At 43.7% G+C, this 23,751-nt stretch overlaps 1 protein-coding gene across 1 annotated transcript in view; it reads right to left on the bottom strand.

Moving 5' to 3' along the window:
- LOC146338463 (protocadherin-11 X-linked-like) overlaps positions 1-23,751 on the bottom strand; it is a 247,395-nt gene that overhangs the window by 74,824 nt on the left and 148,820 nt on the right. The window contains exon 2 of the mRNA XM_084813319.1: positions 22,396-22,979. Coding sequence (XP_084669445.1) covers positions 22,396-22,935 — 540 coding nt within the window. The 5' untranslated portion in view covers positions 22,936-22,979. The remainder of the gene's footprint in view (positions 1-22,395; positions 22,980-23,751) is intronic.

Here is a 23,751-nt window from a genome sequence, read left to right as displayed (position 1 = left end):
GGGAGGGACTCTCCCTAGCCCATAAGTTCAGGGTCTGCCAGTGATTCTCCTTCAAATGGGGACCAACTGTTCCAACTGAGGGCATAGGTACTCTGCTGCTCATAGCTAGTTGCTAACAATAGAGTTGTTAAGTTGTAAAAGAGGAATAAAGCTTTGAAAAGAATCCCTTTGTCTGTGTCTGGACTTGGCTACTGGATTAGACTGAAAGAGGCCGCCAAGGAGCCCTTGACAGCCGCTACTGATGGGTCCCTACAAGGCCCAGCTCTTCCTTCTGATCTTTAAACCAGACTTGGACTGAACAGCCCTCAAAATAGAGGACAGTCCTCTGGCAGCCCTTCAAACAGAGGACTGTGAAAGAGAACACATGGCCACCCAAAACTGGAGTACATTCTCTACTTTTTCCCCACAGGGAGTTGGAATATTCCCAGTGAAGTTATGCAAGAATATCCCAAAGTTCTCTTATCCTGAACTTTTGAGAAAGCACTAACACTCATGTTATCCTGGAACCACGTGCAGTATCACCTTGGAAACAGAGGGAGCAAGGCCTACACTGGCAATCACATTAAGCAACAAGTTGACTTCCTCTGGGTAGCAAAGCCAAAGTCATCCTCATGCTAGCCACCATGTTCTGCTGATGCCTTTAAAACGACCATGAAATAACATGTTCCACTGCATGTAGAATGTTGGCAGCAGAATATGGCGGCATGCACGCCACACTGAACTCCACCCTAGCTCGTGGCTCTGAGTGGTGTGAATTTGGTGGAATTCTTACCATGCATTTGTATTACATTACAGGAATGTGGTTCTTCCCTCACAGAGGCGTTCAGCAGAAATTCTTCACAGCAGATTCCCACTGCGCATAACACTGTGGCGGTATTAATAGGTTACCATCTATTTACCCGGGGCCTTTTGATACCGCTGCAGTAATGAAGTCAGAAGTTACCTAATCCTGTTTGTGTCAAACTCCATAATTTTCAACAAGTCCTGCCAGTATTAATAAAGGTCTGTTTACAAGTTGAGGGAGCTTCACATTGACAGGTTTTGTTTTCCACATAAGGTGGATGCTGATAACAACCACCCTAGGCATTGAGTGACCTACTTAAAGGGCCAGTATAACACTTCATTGTCCTCTTTGTCTCACCCCTACCCCCACACACTTCAACGGCACACTGGAAAAGAGTTCATGCACATGAATTTCCAAGGTAGCACAGTGAGCTGCGGGCACTGCCCCCACCTCTGAGCCGGACTTAAGAAAGCCATCATTCCTTCTCTTCTGAAGGTGGTAGAAGATTGCCACATGCTCCACTTTGGTGTGGCAGCACGCTACTAAAGAAAAAACACACACATTAGGCTTGTTGTAAAGGGAATTCAATTTATTTTCAAGTCAGAGTGGAGTTATTCCATTAGGTTGTTATGTCTGCCACAGGGGTGGTGTTTGCAGCTGAAATCGCTAACATCCATTGTCTGCGTTTCCCTCCCTTTTCCTTTTCTCCCCCCACCCCACCCCTTCAGATATTAACAATATATAGCTCTGAGCAGTGATGGTGTAAGGTGAAGAAAAATCACATCCTCCAGGCCATAAAAATTAATTTTGTATGTCCTTCTCTCCTTTCCACTGTTGTTATTTTCCATTGCCCAATCAATTTGAATCAGGGTTGCTAGCTCGGCTCATAAACAGTGATTTCCTTCATAACTGAGGTGTTATAAAGTTAGATTTAACCACAATCCCAGCCTCATGTCTACATACAGTTGCTGCTCGCTACCCATTTATGGCATTTTTTTATGTTTTGTTTTCCATTGGAGGTAGAATACAGCATATTTCCTAGAGTTATATACATGATTATAACAAAAATCATGTGAGACGGAATGGGAAACTTCAGATTGTAAGCAGGAAACCCATGGATTACTGGCTCTCAGGTAATAGATCTATAGCCTCCCCCCCCGGGGGGGGGGAATACCCTCACAAAGCAGATTACAACTTGATTAAAAATATAAAATACATAATTCTAATCCTAAAAATATATATTTTACACACACACACACACATATTAGAAGTAGCAAGTAAAAATCTGAGTTAAAAACACAGTACACTACAATTAACCAAATGCAGATTGGAATAAACAAGTCTTTAAAATCCACCTAAAGGCTAGCAAAGAGGGGACCAGATGCACTTTCTAGGGAAGGGCATTCCAAACATGTGAGGCCACCACAGGAAAGGCCTTATTCCTGGCATCTGCCAATATCACAGCTCCTAAGGGTGGATCAGAGAGAACAGAGATGTATAAGACATTGTGTGTGTGTTTTAGAAATGGCATATATATTAGTGTAGTTTCCAGCAACTTTTGTGTTTTTGTACAACTAAATATATGTACAATACCGGAAAGTTAAAACAAAAAACAGTCCACGGGTCCGCAAAATCCATGTGACTTGGAAAAAGCCAGTCTGCTGTGGAACCCACAGTTCTGATTCACAGAAATCCAAACACTTGAATCCGCTGCAAAGTTCTCTGACATCCCTAGCTATGATATATGCCATAATTAATGTAAACAACCCCTTCATGGATCACTGCCTTGTTGTGGTGAAGGGGCTTGCGTAACTCAGTGAAGCCATAAGCTATGCCGTGCAGGGCCACCCAAGACGGACAGGTCAAGGCGGAGAATTCTGACAAAATGTGGTCCACCGGAGAAGGAAATGGCAACCCACTCCAGTATTCTTGCCAAGAAAACCCCACGGAATGTATCACAACGCTAAAAGATATGATGCCAGAAGATGAGCCCCTCAGGTCGATAGGGATGTACGAAAGGTACTTACCTTTCGTGGATTATGTTTATGGTTCGGGGGGAGGCGTTCCGTCCCTTCCCCCGGAATCCTCGCCGGGGGGGAGGCGCTCTGTTCCTCCCCCCCCTCAGAATCCTGGCTGGTCGGCTGTGCTCCACAGGGATTCTGCGGAGCCGCCGGCCGGCTCCGCCAGCAGCCGGACATCCGGCCGCTGGCTAGCAGGGACGCAAATGGCAGCGGCCATAGCTGCCACCGTTTGCGTCCCTGCAGTCAGCCGTGATAGGCTACGTAAATGTTTACATAGCCTATCACGGGGTTTTTTAAAAAAAACTAGCCATAATAGGATACGTAAATCTTTAAAAAAAAAACGGAAATGGCGGCGGCCGGTCAGAAGACCAGCCACCGCCACCGCCGAACCGCCACTGGAGCCGCTGCCGGAGCCGTCGCCGCCAGGAAGATCTGCCCAAGGTAAGTCTCGTCCTGGGGGGGGGGCGTGGGGGGGCGGCAGGCCGTTCCGCTACCGATTTCGGGGGGCTGAATGCGCAGGCATTTGGCCTCCCGTGATCCGTGGTGGAATTTTCGTACATCCCTAGGTCGGAAGGTGTCCAATACTGGGGAAGAGCACAGGAAATTTCCAAGTAGCGCCAGAAAGAGTGAAGCAGCTGAGCCAAAGCCGAAAGGACACTCATCTGTGGATGCGTCTGGTGGTGAAAAGAAAATCCCATGCTGTAAAGAACAATATTGTTTAGGAACCTGGAATGTAAGATCAATGAATCAAGGTAAGCTGGAGGTGGTCAAACATGAGATGGCAAGATTGAACATTCACATCTTGGGAATTAGTGAACTAAAATGGACACGCATGGGCAAATTTAATTCAGGTGACCATTATATCTACTACTGTGGGCAAGAATCCCTTTGAAGAAATGGAGTAGCACTCATAGTCAACAAAAGGGTGGGAAAAGCAGTACTGGGGTACAATCTCAAAAACGATAGAATGATCTCAGTACGAAGCCAAGGCAAACCATTCAACATCACAGTAATTCAAGTCTATGCCCCAACCACTGATGCCGAAGAAGCTGAGGTTGATCGGTTCTATGAAGACCTACAACACCTTCTAGAACTAACACCAAAAAAAGATGTCCTCTTCATCATAGGGGATTGGAATGCTAAAGTAGGAAGTCAAGAAATCACCGGGATAACAGGCAGGCATGGCCTTGGTGTACAAAATGAAGCAGGACAAAGGTTAATAGAGTTTTGCTAAGAGAACACGCTGATCATAGCAAACACTCTTTCACAGCAGCACAAGAAGTGACTCTACACATGAACATCACCAGATGGTCAATATCGAAATCAGATTGATTATGTACTATGCAGCCAAAGATGGAGAAGCTCTATACAGTCAGTAAAAACAAGACCTGGAGCTGACTGTGGCTCAGATCATGAGCTGCTTCTTGCAAAATTTTGGCTTAAATTGAAGAACGTAGGGAAAACCATTAAACCATTCAGGTATGACCTAAATCATATCCCTTATGAATATACAGTGGAGGTGAGGAATAGATTTCAGGGATTAGATTTGATAGATAGAATGCCTGAGGAACTATGGACGGAGGTCCGTAACATTGTTCAGGAGGCAGCAACTAAATTCATCCCAAAGAAATAGAAATGCAAGAAAGCCAAGTGGCTGTCTGATGAGACTTTACAAGTAGCTGAGGAAAGAAGGGAAGCAAAAAGCAAGGGAGAAAGGGGAAGATATATCCAACTGAATGCAGAGTTCCAGAGAATAGCAAGGAGAGTCAAGAAGGCCTTCTTAAATGAACAATGCAAAGAAATCGAGGAAAACAACAGAATGGGAAAGACTAGAGATCTTTTCAAGAAAATCGGAGATCTCAAGGGAACGTTTTGTGCAAAGACAGGCATGATAAAGGACAAAGAAGGCAGGGACCTAACAGAAGAAGATGAGATTAAGAAAAAGTGGAAAGAATACACAGACGACCTATACAGGAAAGATCTGAATGTCCCTGATAGCCATGATAGTGCGGTCACTGAACTTGAGCCGGACATCCTAGAGAGTGAATTCAGGTATGCCTTAGGAAGCATTACTAACAACAAAGCTAGCGGAGATGACAGTATTCCAGCTGAGCTATTTAAAATCCTAAAAGATGCTGCTGTTAAAGTGCTGCACTCAATATGCCAACAAATTTGGAACACTCGACAGTGGCCACAAGACTGGAAAAGGTCAGTTTACATTCCAATTCCAAAGAAGGGCAGTGCCAAAGAGTGCTCAAACTACCGCACAATTGCGCTCATTTCACATGCCAGCAAGGTGATGCTCAAAATCCTACAAGCTAGGCTTCAGCAGCACATGAACCAAGAACTACCGGAAGTACAAGCTGGGTTTCGAAGAGGCAGAGAAACTAGAGATCAAATCTCCAACATTCGCTGGATGATGGAGAAAGCAAGGGAATTCCAAAAAACGTCTATTTCTGCTTCATTGACTACGCTAAAGCCTTTGATTGTGTGGATCACAACAAACTGTGGCAAATTCTTAAAGAGATGGGAGTACCAGACCACCTTAACTGTCTCCTGAGAAACCTGTACGACAGTCAAGAAGCAACAGTAAGAACCGGACATGGAACAACCGATTGGTTCAAAATTGGGAAAGGAGTACAACAAGGCTATATTGTCACTCTGCTTATTTAATTTATATGCAGAGTACATCATGAGAAATGCCAGGTTGGATGAATCACAGATCGGAATTAAGATTGCTGGGAGAATTATCAACAACCTCAGATATGCAGATGATACCACCCTAATGGCAGAAAGCGAAGCGGATCTAAAGAGCGTCTTTTTGAGGGTGAAAGTGGAGAGTGCAAAAGCTGGTTTGAAACTCAACATTAAAAAAACTAAGATCATGGCATCTGGCCCCATCACTTCCTGGCATATGGAAGGGGAAGAAATGGAAGCAGTGACAGATTTTATTTTCTTGGGCTCCGAGATCACCGCAGACGGTGACTGTAGCCATGAAATTAAAAGACACTTGCTTCTTGGGAGGAAAGTTATGGCTAACCTAGACAGCATAGTAAGAAGCAGAGACATCACCTTGCCAACAAAGATTCCTACAATCAAAGCTATGGTTTTCCCAGTAGCAACGTAAGGCTGTGAGAGCTGGACTATAAGGAAGGCTAAGTGCTGAAGAATTGATGTCTTCGAACTGGAGAAGACTTTTACGAGTCCCCTGGACTGCAAGGAGGTCAAATCAGAGAGAGCGGAGGACAGGAAGGCTTGGTGTGCTAAGGTCCATGGGGTCATGAAGAGTCGAACACGACTTAACGACTGAACAACAACAATGTAAACAAAGTTTGGCCAATATTGGGCAGAAATTTAGGGGACGATGGGAAAGGGATATTGGAAGGACAATTTCTAATGGAACAAAATTATTTGTTATTTTGTCAAGACAGCATTCAGTTTATCAGTATATGAGATGGAATACAAATTATTATTTCACAGGAACCTAAAAATGGCCAGGTTTAATAGTATGCACTCCACTAAAGGTTTTTTGTTTGTTTGGGGTTTTTTAATGTTGGAAATGCATTTTTAACTGCTGGAACCTCCTTCATATGTGATGGGGATGCCAGATGGTGCAAAACTACTGGAGACAAATTTTAAGTATTATCTCACAAATTATAAGATATAATTTTGTTTTGTAATGATATTGTTCAATGTAATAAAATATTATATACCTCTTTTTTTTTAAAGATCTCTCATAGTGAAGTATTAATTTCTACTGAAGTCATACGGGCATGATACTGGAACAATTCTCAGGCTCCCTCACTTCAGGTATCACTTTTAGAATGTATTGATTTGTCAGAAGAAGGCAAATTAACTGAAGTAATTTATAGAAAGACCTGGATCTCATCACATACTCAGTATTGCCAATATATGCTTTGTTTCTACTCATTATTGGAATCAGCTTTGTGGATATGCAAGGAGAGAAAGAGAGAGCATAATTTATATTTTGCATTCTGGCTTACAGTAATAATTTTAAAATCATGTAAGTTGAAGTCCCAGCAGCAAAAATGTTCAATTGTAGGGATGGCAGAGAATTCCGCTACCGGCTCCATTGAGGCTGGATTCTTTTGAATCTGGCCTCCGGAGTCCATGGCAAAACAGGTCCACCTACCTCTGCCTCCCGTCAGACCCACATGGAGTCGGATCCTCCTTGCTGGATGGCTCCGTACAGCAAGAGATATGGCTGCCATTGCCATGCCGTATCACTGAGCACTCACTGCAGAAAGGGATCCGGAGTCGGACGCAAATGGCATCTGCTACGCCATTTGTGTCCCTGTTTTTTCACATGATAGGCTACACATTTGTATTTACGTAGATATTTGCATAGCCTATCGTGTGACAAAAACAGGGACGCAGATGGCGTAGCACTAGCCATTTGCGTCCGGATCCCTTCCTGCAGTGAGTGCTCAGCGATATGGCACGGCAATGGCAGCCGTACCGCTTGCTGTACAGAGCTGGCCGGCAGCTCTGTGGAGTCACCGTGGAGCAGAGCCAGCCAGCGAGGATTCTGGGGGAGGAACGGATCGCCTCCCCACCCCGGTGGACCGCCCCCCCCTCCCGGACTGGCAGGTAGGGGATTTGTACATCCCTATTCAGTTGTCCACTGCTGCAGATAATCTGGCTTCAGAATTGCTATTCTGTATCAGTCAACTTTGTTTCACCATTCAGGGAATTAAACTGCTGTTTCAGGCAAAGTTCCTTTGAGCCTCAATACAGCAGAAAAGAAAATAGGTATCAGCTGTAGCAGCAGGTATTCCTCGCCAGATGATCCAGAAACATAGTCTGGCAGCCAAACTACCTGCTACTTTAATTATGTGGTATGTAGCTGAGCCTTATCTTTACTCTGGAGTAGAAGCACATGGCCTCCAACCTGGACTGGGACCACCTTGCACGGGGAGGAGATGATTAAATCTTCCCCACAAGCCATTTGTTTCCTAAAAATCTCCCATCCACCCTGCATGGGGTTTTGTTGTTGTTTGTTTGTTTGTTTTAAAGGATAAAGCCTCCAATGGATTATATCTGATGGGGAAGGCTGTAGCTCAGTGGTAGAGCACGTGTGGAGAGCCATTGCTGCCAGTCAGTATCGACAATGCTGGGATAGGTGGACTCATGATTTGACTCGGTATAAAGCAGCTTCCTGTATTCCTGGTCTAATGTAAGTCTCATTCATTTCATTAGGTCCACTCTAAGTTGGACTAACACTGGATACAACCCACTGACAGCAATGGAGGCTTTCTTCTTTCTTTTTATTCCCTGTATGTGGGGGAAGGGAAGGGATTGGGGGAAAGCAAATACCTTGGGGGAGAGGAGAGTTTTAATCCTCATCAGTGTGCAGTGGTCCCTATCTGAATCAGGGTCATGCACATCTACTCTAGAGTAGGAATATCGGAGAAATTCACAACTGATTCAAATGAGTTCAGATTTCTGTGAATCTGACCCAGGGATTCTGCAGCAGTCTGCCTTTATCCATGTCAAGTAAACATGCAGGGTGGTTTTTCACTTTCTGGAATGGTACACAAATTTAGTCACACAAAAATACAGGAAAAAAACCACTGACTAAAAATGTGCATTTTTCCCCATAGGCTAAAGTGTGAAATGTAGATGGGGGGGGGGGATTTGCACATTTTTCACTTTTTCACTTTTGGGGAGATTTGTGCAAATCTGCATTAACTAATGTGTGTTAGTTCACATATGAATCAGTGGAAGTAGAATGAAATTCTCCTACAAAACATCCAATTCCGTTAATGAGCAGACAACAGAACAAAAGACACCTGACCTGACAACCTGCAAAATACAGAAGGACAGATTTAACAAAACCTGTACATCCCTACTCTAGAATGAAGTTAAAGATAAGGCTCAACATTTGTTCTATGTAATGAACATAATGTGTAGTTTGACCCTGAGTATCAGCTGCGAATGGCTTCTGACTCTGAAGTTCCAGGATAGATGAAAAAGAGAGAGGGAGATATCTTTTTCATGTGCCATTTGTTTCATGTGCCATTTGTACCTGCATTTGAAATCTAGCTAGAGAGCAGTCCCCTGCCCCTGCTGTTGTATAAATGGTAGAGCAATGTCAAAGGAACATAGGAAGCTGCCTTATGCAAAGTCAGACCATTGGCCCATATAGCCCAATATTGCTTACACCGTCTGGCAGAAGCTCTACATCAAATAAGAAGGGGTCTTTCCTAGCCCTACTTAGAGGTGCTACAGATGGAACCTTGGACCTCCCGCATGTAAAGCATGTGCTTTGCCACTAAGGGCTAAGGCCCAAATGGGAAGAGGTGAGACAAGATTATTGATCCTAACTAGTCAAGTCTTCTGTGTAGCAATTTCAGGTTACATTAGCCATGGATTAAACTCTTAAGACTAAATTAGAGACCAAAATAACACATGTGGTTGGTTTCAGGATACATTGCCATGCTATGCAATACTGATGGGGGGGAAGGCATTCAATTAGAATAGCACATTTTTCTATTTCCTCATGGCCCCATCATACATGATTTGGGTAGTGCATTTAGAGAATTTCATGGGAAAGCAACTGAGCTCTGATGAGGATTGAGAACCCTAAGAATGTATTTATTTGGGATCTTTATATGCCACCCTGTACATCATCATCATCATTTAAGAAACAGGTACACACACACACACACACACACACAATACAATTTAAAAAAGTTTAGGTTGTCAGTTTCTTGCAGCAGGGACCCACCTTTTTATGATGTTTTATAAAGTATTATGTACATCTCCCCTTCCCTAATGAATTCATCTTTTCATATGTTTTCAGAATAGAGTAGGTTGCATCCAATATTAGCCCTACTTAGAGTAGACTCATTGAAATGAATAGGATTTAAGTTAGGCTAATATTGGATACAACCCACTGGTTTCATATCCTGGTTTGTAAGGAGATATTAAACCAGTTCCCTGGTTTGGATGCTATTAAACAAACCAGGATACAAGTACTGAAGTTAAGAAGGGAAGCAGAGGGGTGAGGTCCAGGTGCTCAGCATAAGGTGCATTCTTGGCCCAGTAGCGTAGCTTATGGAACTGAGGTTGTTACGTCTGTCCCAGACCACAGACAGGACTTGAAATACTTGTCTTCATCCATGGAACTGTAATATCTGTGTTGTCGATCAAATCTGTTAGATCATCATAGTTGGCACTCTCTACTTGAGTGTGCAGCCTATACTGGGAATGACCCCCCACACACACACACACACACACGCGCACACAGCTTTTTAAAGAAAAATCAATGGTCATTTCAGTGGAAAGAGGAGAAGAGAATGGAATATCTGTTCAGCTTTGTTGGTTAAGGATTTTTTTTCTCTGGGGTTGACAGTGGAAGGTGCCTTATTGCCAAGAAATGTTCCATCATCAACAAAAAGTATATATCATTTATAATAGGCAATCAGATTAATCCATTTAGAACCAAAGTGCCACTTTAATTTTCAGCTCTCCAGGCCAGCATTGTACTTAGAAAATAGCTCAAACCAGCTCAAACCATCCATATATATATATATATATATATATATATGGGAGAGAGAGAGAGATGGAAAAAATGCACAAAGTTGCAAGTGGAGCTATAAATCTGAGGAACCGATCCTTCAAATTAAGAGAAAATGCTGTTATAATCATTGTGGGGAATTGATATCACAGCATGACATGCCTGTCCATGAATATATTGAGTCTGCAGCATATTCCTGTGGGGAATCACATTGCTGATTGAATTAAAGCGGCACAACAACAACTGGTTATGTTTAGCAGTCGGCTCTGGAACAGTCAGAGGGCAGAATTTCCTCTGTGCTCAGTAAAAAAGAAAAGTAGTCAAAACTGTGCACAAAGACCACCCAAATTCTGCTTCCAAGATGGACCTTCTGCAACCTGCCCAAGTTAACCCACAATCAGGCAAGTATTCTGCTTCATGGAGGGAAGTGAAGAACTAGGTAAGCAGCAGAAATAGTACCTACCAGATAGCACAAACCTTATTCAGAGATTTTGCAGTGCATTTCTGACATAACTGGAAATAGAACTTTACAAGTGTGAGGGCTTAGCAACCTGCTTAATTAAGAAGAGGTCAATTTTCTGTATCCAACTCTTTTTCAGGGATGGCATGCAATCATCACACACAGGACCAAACTGAATGTTCTCCTAATCCCTTGGAGTGAAGCTATGTGTGATAAGTTTCTTTACTCCAATGTAAGCATGCACAGCCCCAGTAGACATTGGGACCATGGTGCTTTGGAAGGAGGTGTCAACCCCCCACTTTTTGTTCCAAAATTCCACTCCCCGCCCCCATGGGGGGGTTAAAAGAAGAAAAAAGTCCCCATTGAGACTTTTTTATTTAACCCCCCCCCATTTCCACCGCAGGGGCGGGGGCATCTCTCCAATTCCGGTGTGAAAAAATGGTGGGGAAAGATTTAATCCCTACTCCTAGAGCACCACAGTCCTGAACTGAATTTGGGATGTGTGCACTTACACTGGAGTAAAGAAACCCATCATGCATACCTTCACTATGCATGATTAGAATGTTTAGTTTTGCCCACAGAGCTCTGGTTAAAGCCATACAGCCACTACAGTGAACAAATCCAACCTTGAATGTTTTTCTCACATCCCTTGTGTGCCAGCTGCTTAGAGAACATAGAAATGGCATCACCTTTACCCAGGGGGGCTTTTAGGCAACATTATATTTACGGGAAGAGAAGGAGGGGTGGATAAGGAGTATTTGGCAGGGAAGATAAGACAATCGGGTAGAAATGTAGTACAAGGAGATGAAGAAGGTTGTGCTAAAAAGAGGGTCTTGAACCATGAGGCAGAAGAGGTCTGATGATGATAGAGAGAAAAAGAAGCACCCTTTATTTTACAAACCAAACCCTACTGTTTGGCATTCATGCATGAAAAACACAATAACTGCCTTATTGCATCAGTCAGACCAAGTTCTATCTAGTACAACATTCTTCTTCCAATAGCACCTAGCAGGGGGCCTGTGGGAAGGGCCTCAAAGGGGAAAGGACATAGCTCAGCAGTAGAGCAACTGCTTTGCTTACCAAAGGTCCCAGATTATACCTCCAGCATCCCCAAGTAGGGCTGGGAGAGAATCTTGCTTGAAACCCTGGAAAACCACTACAGTCGGTGTTGACGATACTAGGCGACATGGGGCAATGGCCTGACTCAGTATAAGGCATTTTCTTATGCTGCCATGTCTTTCTAGGAAAGTGATGGCCCTTCCCCATTCATCCTGACATCTGCTATTCTGATATATACCACCACTTGACATGGGGATTCCATTAAGCCATGACGGTTTAAAGCTGTGTATAGCAGATGCTTAAAAAAAAAAAAGCAATGAAAACTAGTGGCCCCACCATCATATCAGGGGACTAGGAATCCCATACATTCTGGTCATTCAAGAGTGAAGGACAGGAGACCAGCTGGATGCCCAGGTTCATCCCCCATATATCAATTTTCCTAGTTGCAGAGGAAAAATGCAACGTTTTGTGATGGGTAGGTACACTGAAAAGAAAAAAAGAAAAAGGCTATATTTCAGTATTTCCAATGTGACATATGGCCCATAGGAACTATAATTGGTTGATATAATATGTATCTTATATTCTTTATTTATAATAGCCATCATGCTATGTCGTCATCCCACTACCACATTCCATTTTGTTTAGTTTTTAGTTCTAATTGCTCATGCAATTTTTTTTTGTTTTTTTAAGTTAAACAGATTTTAGAAATGCCTATATGAAGCTGGTCAGTGCTGTGTTTTCAGCCGGCTGGCACATAAACATATGCAGTCATAATCAGCTTGCCATTTCAAGATATTGGCCTCAAGCAGTCATCAGCAAATACTGTTAAGCTTAAGAGGAGAAGGAGGAGGAGGAGGGAGGGAGGGAGGCAAATGCTGACAGAGTATTTGGAGTGGTCTGGGAACAGAATTGGCTATATGTACAATGCATTCATGATGCTAATGAGTTGAAAAGTTCATTGCTTGTTAAATGTAGGCAAAGACACCAAATCTGCTATAGTCGGCATCTTGACGCACCGGCTACACATTTTTGTGATTCTGCTGTGACAGTGCTGATGGAAGCAGTAACCACAGTGCATAAGAGAAAGATCACTGGAGCTCAGTGGATCTTAGACCACATTTGAGGTTTTGGAAGGTAAGCTACAGTGAGGCTTCATCTTTCCTCTTCTGTGACATGTTCTGCTCCCAAATCCAACTGGTATTGACAAAACCTAGAGTTGGAGAGAAACTAACTTGCACAATTGACTTCCCTGCCACACATTCAAGCTATTAAATCCAGAACTATTAAATCCAGAACACAGTGAGTCACAAGGGATAGCAGGGGCTCTGCGGTAAGGCATCCTGTGCATTAGTAGCAAACTCATTAACTGATTGTAGATCCTAATGTAAGTAAAACAGCAGCATCCGCTCAGAAGAGGAACATAGTGGCAGGCTTGGGGGAACAGGAAAGTTTGTAGAAATCCCAACAATATATATTTATGAGGGGGGAATACCTAAAAATGGGAAACTTACCCCCCCCCAACAGTCCATTGAGAACTGTGCTTGTTCAATGACTATGGAAAACCAGGAGATGGAATGGAGTATCCTTGACAATGAAATGGCCTGTAAGGTACTTCAACATTATCCCCATATCAGATGAGACGCAGTTACTGAGAAGTAATGGTTTGCCTAAGGCCACCCGGTGAGTTCGTAGGAGAGGTTAAATTCAAACTGGTGGTGGTAACTTATCCTGATTCATGGCTCATGCCTTAGCCACATCACCACCAGACCAGCTTTGAAACTGTATAACAGTAGTCCATTTGTATATGTATTACTCAAAATACTGGGCAAGTGTAGGAAGCCATTGCCTGACTGAATCTGAATCATGAATATCGACTCTACGGCTGCCTCACTAGGAAGTTCAAACCACAGAGTTAGATAGCTAAGGATTTTATATTGCTATACACTCACACTGCTATTTTTCAGACGAACAGCTAGCCAGACACCTCTGCAAAACTGATACTCCAGTCCAAAGCAAATTTCATGAGTGATTTTCTGTATATCCCACTCTGCCTCTACATTTGTTGGCAAAGCCTCCTCTGCTTCTAAAATCTCCAAGCTATATATTTTATTTTGCTTGATAAGGTCACATTCATTTCATTTTTTAAAAAAGAAAGCAATCTAGTAACTCAGAGATTTTAAAATCCTTATTAATGTCATCTCCCCATTTATCAAATGGGTCCTCTTCGTCCCTGGAATCATTTACCCCTGCAACTTTTACCCCTGCAACTATGAGTTGCATAACTGAGTTGCTCCCTTTCAGCTGGTATCCTCTGACTCTGCTTTATTTTATATATATGGATGTGTGTGTGTGTGTGTATGTATATGTATGTATGTATATATATATATATATATATATATATATATATATATAATGCAAAGTTCAAAGTTAGTTGGTCATCCCTGTTTGACTACCTTCCCATTGACCAATTCTGATAAAACACACTTCATTGGAAAGTTCTTGACATGTAGCTTCCACGAATAACAACGGTTTTCCTTATAATTTGAGGTCAGGAGTTTACCTATGTCCATAAAGCTTCTTTTTTTCTGTCTACTATAACAATGTATGATAAAGTTTTAATTTTAATATCATTTTTTCAAGTTTATTTAGACAAAAATAGTTGCAAATTGGAGCAAAATTAAATACGAATTTTTAAAAAGTCTATGTACACCTTTATAAACAGAGGTACAGGCCAAAGTACAATGATATGCCAGTAATATATGGCCTGTAAACAAATCACAAAGGGATTAAGAGACACCTACAATTAAAAGTAACCCAGTCAAAGTTTAGTTATTGCTCAGAAAGGAAGCCTCTGGCTGTTAAATTTAACAAAATCACATTAAAAGTCTCTGTACACCTTTGTAAACACGGGTAGGCCAAGGTGCAATGATATGCCAGTAACATATGGCCCGTAAATAAATCATGAAGGGATCTACATTGCTACGAGTTGTGTGCGCTCATTGGCAAAACTCAAGATTTAAGTTGTTGATGGAGCACAACAAGGATGTTACACTGGCCGCCCTGGAGTTTACACCAAGAACAATGTATTTAAGGAAGTTTTCTGAAGATAAAAGATGTAACATGCCAAGTATTTCAATAAATGCGGTTAGTTAACTTAAACCTTTTGTTAGATTTGATTATTCTCTGTGAACTGTGTTCATTGGTAACCACCTGGTGGTGGTGATGACGACGACTCTGTAAGATAATATAAATATTATATATTCTGCTGCCTCCTCCACCCCGCCATTCCAATTGCTATTATTTTTTTACCCAATAATGCCAGAGCATTCATATTAAACAATTTATTTGCATTGGTCTCTTTTAGGGCTGTGCACGGACCCCCTGCTTTGCCTCAGATGCCGCTTTGGACCCTCCTAATCAGCCCCGCTTTGAATTGGACCAATTCGGACCCCCACCGCTTCAACTCAGTTCTGGATCTGAAGTGAGATTCGGATATCTGGACCACTCGGTTTGGGCGTTTTCCCTTTGATTCGCATGAGAAAACCCAAATGTCCATAATTTTTCAGTTTTCATGATAAATACACAAAAATTAGTGGCCTCTCTGCTGACATGGAGGGGATCACACCTGCCATATTTCAGACAGTTTGGCACCCAGTACTTTTTGTGCTAGGTGCAGCTGAAATTTGAGTTTTTCTACAAAAACTCTCATAACAAAGAGCTACCTCTCAGCACTGTGCCGCCCCCCCCCCCCCGCCTGCTCGGCTGTTTATGGCCATGTAACCATGGAAATGGAAGGAGAAACTAATGGAGGAGTACTGGCTTTTAATTTAAAAGAAATCAGCTTTGCTGCAATGTGGTCCATGTAGAGCTCCTCAAGCAGGTTTTCTGCACCAGTAAGAATTGCTTCAGAGAGCATACTTCCCGGTGGGAGTGGGGGTTGGAGTAATCATCATCTGACTGGCAGGGGCTGCTCAACCAATAAGAGAGGTTTCCCCCCCTGTCCCCCTTTCTCCTTTCACCTTAAAGCCCAGATGCACCTGCATTTCAGGAGCAAACCTCATTGAGCACAATGGGAGTTACTTCGGAGTAGACAGACATATGCGTGTGCTGGGAAAGAGAGCAGTAAACACAAAGGGGACTCGGTAAAATAAGGATCCATGAAACCAAGAAGGGATCATGATTTCATAAGATTTTTAAAGGGGAGACCCACAAAACCACCATCCAATCACAAAGCACATCTGCCTCTGTAGACTGAATCAGAAGAATCACAGCCACTCATGGGTGCAGCCACGTCTCAAAAACATGGATCCTTGGCAGAGATCGTCTTGATTTCATATGAGTTTTGCAGAGCAAATCCCCCAAACCATCATCCAATCACAGAGCACATCTGTCTCCACAGACTGAATAAGAAAACAACAACATGGATCTGCCACTCGTGAGTGCAGCCATGGTGGAAAAAAATGGATTCGAGGCAGGAATACTTAGGGATCCTCATGGTTTTTACAAGAAAGATACCCCCAAACACTGTTATATCACAAAGCACATCTATGCCCATGGACTGAGTGACCAAAAAAATAGATTTGGGGGTTTCATAGCACTGTCATGTTACAAAGGCATGGATGAGACGCCCAATTCAATATGGATCCTCCGAATTGTTACAGTGGGTTTCCCCTGCTCAACCCACCCCCCAATCAAAGCACATAACTCATCTTTGTCCAAGTATGCACACTAAGAATCCCGGATCTGCTGCTTTCCAGCAGATCCCAGATCTTCTGCTTCACCTCAAATGGTGTGAAATGAGATCAAGGGGATCCCTGTCTCAGATCCCTGTTTTTGCACCGTGGCTGTACCCACAAGTGGCTGATCTGTGATTGGAGGCAGATGTGCTCTGGGATTCGATGGTGGTTTGGGGAGTCTCCCCTTTAAAAAATCATATAAAAAATCATGAGGATCCCTTGTTGATTTCATGGATCCTTGTTTTATTTTCTTCCAACACAAAGATGGAAACCAGCCCCCACTGTAACCCTCAGGATCTCTATAATGAAGGGGTGCTGTGCCTTGTCAATTGAGGGGGTAAATTGCCCGTGGAAACACCCCCAAGGACTGCTAGGCATCTCCTGCTCATGAGGAGGAGACAGTTAGCCACGCTGCTGGTCAGCTGTCCTTGACAGCTGACCAGGGAGGAGAAGGAGGAGGTTTCCCCTGCTGCAAGCCATCTCCTGTTCATGAGGAGGAGACAGCTAGTGAGCAGTGGGAACATGAGCCTCACCTCCTCCTCCATGGGTGATTCGCAGCACTTTTTGCATATAAGTCTATGTGCGCACATAGACTTGTACGCAAAAAGTGCTTTGAATTGCCCACATACTCAAGATTAATGGCACTTTTTGCATATAAGTCTATGTGCACATAGACTACCAATTGCCATGGTTTTTTTTAAAAAAAATATGGCAATCATGGTGGAGACAGAGGGACTGGTGGTGAGCAGAGCAGGGGCTGGGTGTGTGCATGTGTGTCTCACTTCTCACATCCCTAAGTAACACCACCAGAAAGATCTCTATCTCTGAAACGCGGCCATTTTTCTCCAATTATTCAATCTCCCCACCTACACCACTGTCTCTGATTGGAGATTGCTAGGTTATGTTCAGCCCTGATTTGGCAACTAGAGTTTCCATTTCCCAGAGCTCCCCCCCTCCCTCTCTCCCCACACCTCATCCTTCTCCTCAACCCCTCACTGAACTTTCTGAAGTTGATACTTTTGGCACCAGGCCATCTGGGCTGCTCAGAACAAATCACCAAGTCAGACGAGGGGCTTCATATACAAGCTGCTTCGCTCTGGGGCACCTTGTTGCTATTCTGCTCTGCCTCTCACCACATGGAGGCACCTCCGAAACAGCCCAGTTTGACTCATTATTTGGGCTTCAGACCAAAGTGGTGCACCGCCCTAGTCTCTTTACAATAAAGTTCAAAAGGAAATAAATACATTCCATGAAGTTCATTTGCAATCTTCATTTGTCAACTTTTCGTAGAGCACCACCAACCCATCATGATGACCTCTTAGTAGACACTGCTATCACTGCCCTTGCTAAACAGTTTATTCACAACCAAGGAAGCACTATGATTTGTGAAGGTTTCTCCATTCTTTTTAAGTGACAAGAACTATGCTGTGTTTGGCTACAGAGCAAGAGGTGTGTCCTTTCATTGTTTCTGTATCAGAGACCCTAAAGCAGTTGGACCCTTTAAAGCACTGATTCTGGTTTGTTTATTATACATCACTTTGTAAAAACACTGAGTCATTTCAGTCCATTTCCGCTTCCTGAAAAACACAGCTGGTGATTGGAGGGAGAAAACATTTCCCAAGAGGTCAAGTCGGGAAATCAATTAAACTTGTAGTTCAATCCAATAAGGATGTTGATGAATTAGAACATGTGCAAAGGATTGCCCCGAGGATTTTTTTTTTTTAAGAAATCCCCTGCAAGCAAAACTATACAAGGTCATGTGCTCTTATGCATGGAACTGTATTGCGAGCAGGTTCCCTTCATTGAAGTGAATGGGGCTGCCTGCACACTGCTCCTATCACTTCAATGAAAGGAGCTGATACTTGCATGCAAAGGGGGAAAACTGCTTCCTTATCTGAAATGAATGGGAAATCTTCACCAATAGAGAGTATAGCTGAGCTCCTGCACCTGTAGAAAATTGGGCTGAAATGAATCAGCTATAGAAAGCAGCAACTGTCACCCCCCCCCCCCCGAGGCTTATGAGGACACAGGTCACAAGCAGAAGCTCCCAAAGAACATAGCCAGCATCTGCAAGCAAGAAGGAAGGAAGAAGGGAGGGATCATAGTTCAGAGACATGGAGACAGCACCTGCTTGTCATGTGGAAGATCTAGGGATGGCGGAGAAATCCTCCATGGACCCCAGTGAGGCCGGATTTAAAAGAATGGCTGCATTTAGCTTAAACTGAGACCTTTACGGCCACAAATGGTGTAGTGGACGCCATTTGCATCAGCAGTCAGTCAGCCCAGCCAGCAATACGGCAATGGCAGCCGTATCACTGGTGCTCTGGAGTCGGCCGGCGACTCCACGGAATTGCCACGGAGTGGAGCCAGCCAGGTAGGATTCCGGGGGGAGGGATGGATCACCTCCTCCCACCTGCAGACCCCACCTTGGACCTGGAGGTAAGTATTTCGTACATCCCTAGGAAGATCCCAGGTTAAATCCCCAACGTCTTAATTTAAAAGTTCAGGTAGTAAATGATAGGAATGACCTTTGCCCGAGCTGTTAGAAAGCCACCACCAGTCAGAACAAGCCGCACCTTTCGACCATACATGGGCCATTCATCTGGGTTAGTATAGGGATGAAAGATAAGTTTGTTCAGTTCACATTTTAATGTTGAACCAATACACAAATGAAAACTCAGTTACCCTTCAAAATTCACACTTCTCCAAATTCTTGCAAGGGGCTTCAACAACAACAACAACAAATGTTCCCTTCACAAACATGTATATTAGGAGAAAGTGCACACAAAATGTGTACATTAGTGAAAATGATGTTCAAAATGCATTACATTAGGAAAATTGCTTTAGCAATGGGTCAGGGTCTCTTAGCAAACCTGTATACAAAAGTGCATACAAATTCTCATGCAAACTTTAACAAAAACTCAAAGTTTGGGATGAACCAAATTTAAGACTGGAAAAAGGAGGTACCGAGAGACAAACTGAAATTGAAAGATTTGTCAATCACTACTTAGCCAGCTTCTTAAGTGGCCCTTCATTGAAATGAATGGGGTCCTTTGTGCATAGAATACTTTCAGATATTCCTCTGAGCTGCCTCATGCACAGGATTGGGGTAAAATGCACAATGCTGTCTCCAGGTTCTTAAAGGCCCTTAGGCAAGATACCCTCAATGGGCCCTATCTATTAGCAGGTCTACCTTCTCATCACCATTGCCACCAGCTGCTATTGCTCCACACCCTCTTTCTTATCATTGCTGCCAACTGCTTGCTTGACAGGAAAAGAACCACTGAGCAAGTAGACAGTGGCATCGCCTTCTCCTTCTCTCCACCAGCAGTCTATGGAACTAGGGATGTTGTGGTGCCCAACTGGATCTGGAAGTCTGTCAGACTCCCCCTGCAGCCCCCCACAACCCAGCTCAGTGAGCTGCCACTCACACCCACCAAGCTGCGTGAGTGGCCGTGTCTTACCCAACCCATTTGCTTATGCCCAAGAGCCACCCATCCTCCATGCGAGCTGCCATTTTTATGGAAGATGGGGTCTCTAGATTTCTGTATATCTAATGTTGCACACAACAGTGGCCATAAAGGGCCATTTCATTTCCACCCTTTTCATATACTTAATGTTGTGGAAATGGCCATTTACGGCCACCGTTGGGCACAACATTATACGAAAATGTTTCTTCAGCATCTGCCAAGCACGGGCTCAAGAGAGTCCGTCCATCCCTACATGGACCAGAGCAAGAGGCAGGTCGGTGAACAAGTAGGTTGGTGAAGAGCGGGAGCAGCTCCACAGGGCTCTTCCCAGTGGGCCTTTGCTGGGGTGTAGGCCCTCAGCAGGTGGCCAACTATACCAACCCTTGATGCTGGTCCTGGAAATACTTCACCTACAAAAAGCAACACCTCCAATATGGATAGAAAAATTGTGAGCTGAAAAAGAATTTGACTTCGGTGAGCCACAAGGTTTTCATATAGCAATCCTTTTCCTTCCTTTTTTTCTGGGGATGTACAGATTCCCCACCATCCATTCTGGTGGGGAATCTGCCCGGGGGGCACGCGCAATCCATTCCTCCCCCCCAGAATTCTCCGGAGCGGCTCTGCTCTGTGAGGATTCTGCTTACCTGGACCCATTCACCTCTGCGCCGATCACCATGTTGCTTAAAAAAATGGCGATCGGCAGGATGCACCCATAGACTTATACGCAAAATAGAGCCGTGAATCTTGCGTATAAACCTATGCACACTTATATGCAAAATAGAGCCATGAATCTTGTGTATAAGTCTATGTGTCCATAAACTTATATGCAAGATTCACGGCTCTATTTTGCATATAAGCCTGTGGGCACATCCTGCCAATCACCTTTAAAAAAAAAAAAAAATGGTGATCAGCGCAGAGGCAAACGGCTCCAGTTAAGCAAGCAGCTGAGAGCCATTCCGCATGGAATCCTCCTGGAGCGGAGGTAAATGGGGCCATCCTGCCGTGGATTCTGGAGGCTGGATTCCAAAGAATCTGGCCTCATTGGAATCCACAACATATTTCTCTAACATCCCTTTTTTTTCCTCAGCACACATTGTCCCAATAAGCTTCTTTTTTTTTCTTCCTGTAGACCATCCATTTGTTTGCATTTCAGGGTTTTGTTTTGTCTTTGTTTTCTTGCCGGGAGGAAAAAAAAAAAAACCTAAAAGAAACTGCCCTCTTCCAGCACACAACACACACACTTATTTGTAATGTCAAATGCTCTGCTTGTTTCTAGAGAATGGGCATCGTTACAGTTGCCTCCCCCCCCTGCTTTTTTTCCTTTTTTTGTGAATAACTTTTCATTTCCCTTTACTATTAACCTACCCAAGCATTACCAAAGCAGACTGATCGAGCCAGCCAGACAGAGGGCTTCCTCTTTGCTTCTCCAAGAATGTTAATTTGCTTCAGTGCATATCTCTATTCCACGGGGCTCCCTTGTTCACTTTCATATGCTTCACTGACAAAGCTGCTGGTCACATCCACTAAGTACATTCCTACATCCAGCTTCTCCTTGACAGATTTTTTTTTATTATTATTATTATTATTATTATTATTATTATTACTCTGAGTTTTGAAAACAAATGGCTAAGAATACATGTCTCATTGGACCAACAGCTCAGCAAGTCTAAACTAACTAGTGCCAAAATGGAAAAAGGCACAGAAATTGGTGGACTTTCCCCATGTTTTAAGTGATGGGATGCAAACCTATGGGTAAATTACCATGTCTAGAAACCCAACTGAATAGGGATTGAAGGCATGCACTGAAGGCTACAAGGCAGATGAATGGTGAGGATGCCTTCTCTTCTTCCCATACCCCTGCCAAGATTCCTCCTCCCACATTACACTTCTCATGCATGGAGCTGACTGTTCACATGAGCATTTAAATGCCAAAGAGAGAGTTTGCTGAAGCAACGGATGAATTGTGCCTGAAAGCGAGTGTGCACACACAGACACACACTTTTGGTGCAGCCCACAAGCAGAAATAGTCCCCATATTCTACTACTTTTAGGTCATGTACCTGATATAGGACATACAGAAAACACCCAGGTACACAAGAAACAGGAAGGGAGAGAGCAGAAAAAGCTAATATGTTTACTTGAGAAGCATTTCTACCTCCTTGCCTGCCATTGTTTTACTACTCCTGTCCATTCCCCATCCCATCTTCTTCTTTTAATATTCATTTTTCTTCTTTTAATACCCCCCATGGTTCACATTCCCTTTCCCTCTTAGAAATATGAATAATATTGAGATAAATCTTTCAGAAAAAGGACCACTATTCACCTTAAGAAGTTCATAGTGTTGAATGCCATTCACTCCAATGTCAGGATCAATAGCAGATGGGACAGAATAGCGGGAATTGATGGCTGTGTTCTCAGGAATTGAGATATTAATGACCGTTGATGGAAAAAGAGGGGCATTGTCATTTATATCCTCAATCAGGAACCTAATCTTGACCAGCCTGAAAACTTCATCAGGCAGGACGGCAACTTCCACCTCATAAAAACAACGGTTCTCACTAAAAATGCCAGAGCAAAGCTTTTCCCGATCGATGCGGTTGGCAGTAGTGAATATTTCTCCGGTATTCTCCTCCACACGGACCAGTGGCACATCCCCGGTCTTGTACACAAGCTTGAACTGAAGAGGAGATGAAAGGGGCACATCAGGGTCCAGGGTCAAATTGAGGTCCTTAAGCAAATTGCCAATTAGGACATTTTCTGGTAGCTCCTCCCGCACTGTATAATTCTTCTCCTGAGCACCAGACTGGAACACGATGCAGGCTAATAAGACTGCCAAGAGGTAGGTCCCGGAAAGCAAGTCCATCTCCAGAATGGCGAAGGGGTTGTCCAACCAAACACCAGGGAGAGCTAGAAAACAAAGGAGAGAGAAGATCACATTTAGAGCTGTGCACAAATGGCCTCTCAAAAATCTCCAGCCTATTTGTGGGCAGAGAAATTGGGGAGACAATTTCACCAAATTTCTCCAAGGGGAGGAGAGATTCTCCAAATTTTTCAACACATAGGGTTTGCTATTGACAGGGGTTGTAGCACTGCTTCCCCCCCCCCCAGGGTTTTTGGTTTACTGCACTGTTTCTGTAAGTGGCAACAGCATTAACTGTATTGAGGCTTCTCTTCTGTGGCAGAATTTTGAATTTCTTTTGGTGTCATTTTTGAGCTTGCCTAATCACCGCAAACTGGCTGAAGGTGCTGTGTGTGTTATCTCTCTCTGTTACACATAGGGATGTATGAAACTGACTCATCGTTTCGTCTGGGGTAATTCACGGTGGGGAGGAGGTGCTCCGTTCCTCTCCCCAAAATTCTCCCCAGCCAGCTCCGCTCCATGGCGAGTCGGCGACTCCGTGGAGCCGCCAGCTGAGGCTGCCCACAGCCGGACATCTGGCCGCTGGGCTGCACAGGGATGCAAATGGCAGCCGCCGTAGCTGCCGCCATTTGCATTCCTGCCTATTGCCGTGAAAGGCTACGTATATATTTACATAGCCTGTCACGGCCTCTGCAGGGATGCAAATGGCATAAATACTTACATAGCCTATCACGGCCATTTGAAAGGAGGCAAATGGCAGCCGCAGATGCAGATGCCATTCAAGGAGCACCGGAATGGCTGACAAAGGTAGGCTCCACT

Source organism: Heloderma suspectum, chromosome 9 (assembly GCF_057233095.1).
Source record: "Heloderma suspectum isolate Gila_16-S chromosome 9, 16-S_ref, whole genome shotgun sequence".
NCBI lineage: Eukaryota > Metazoa > Chordata > Lepidosauria > Squamata > Helodermatidae > Heloderma > Heloderma suspectum.
Note: the sequence above shows the minus strand (reverse complement) of the source record. Positions and strands in the feature narration are given on the sequence as shown.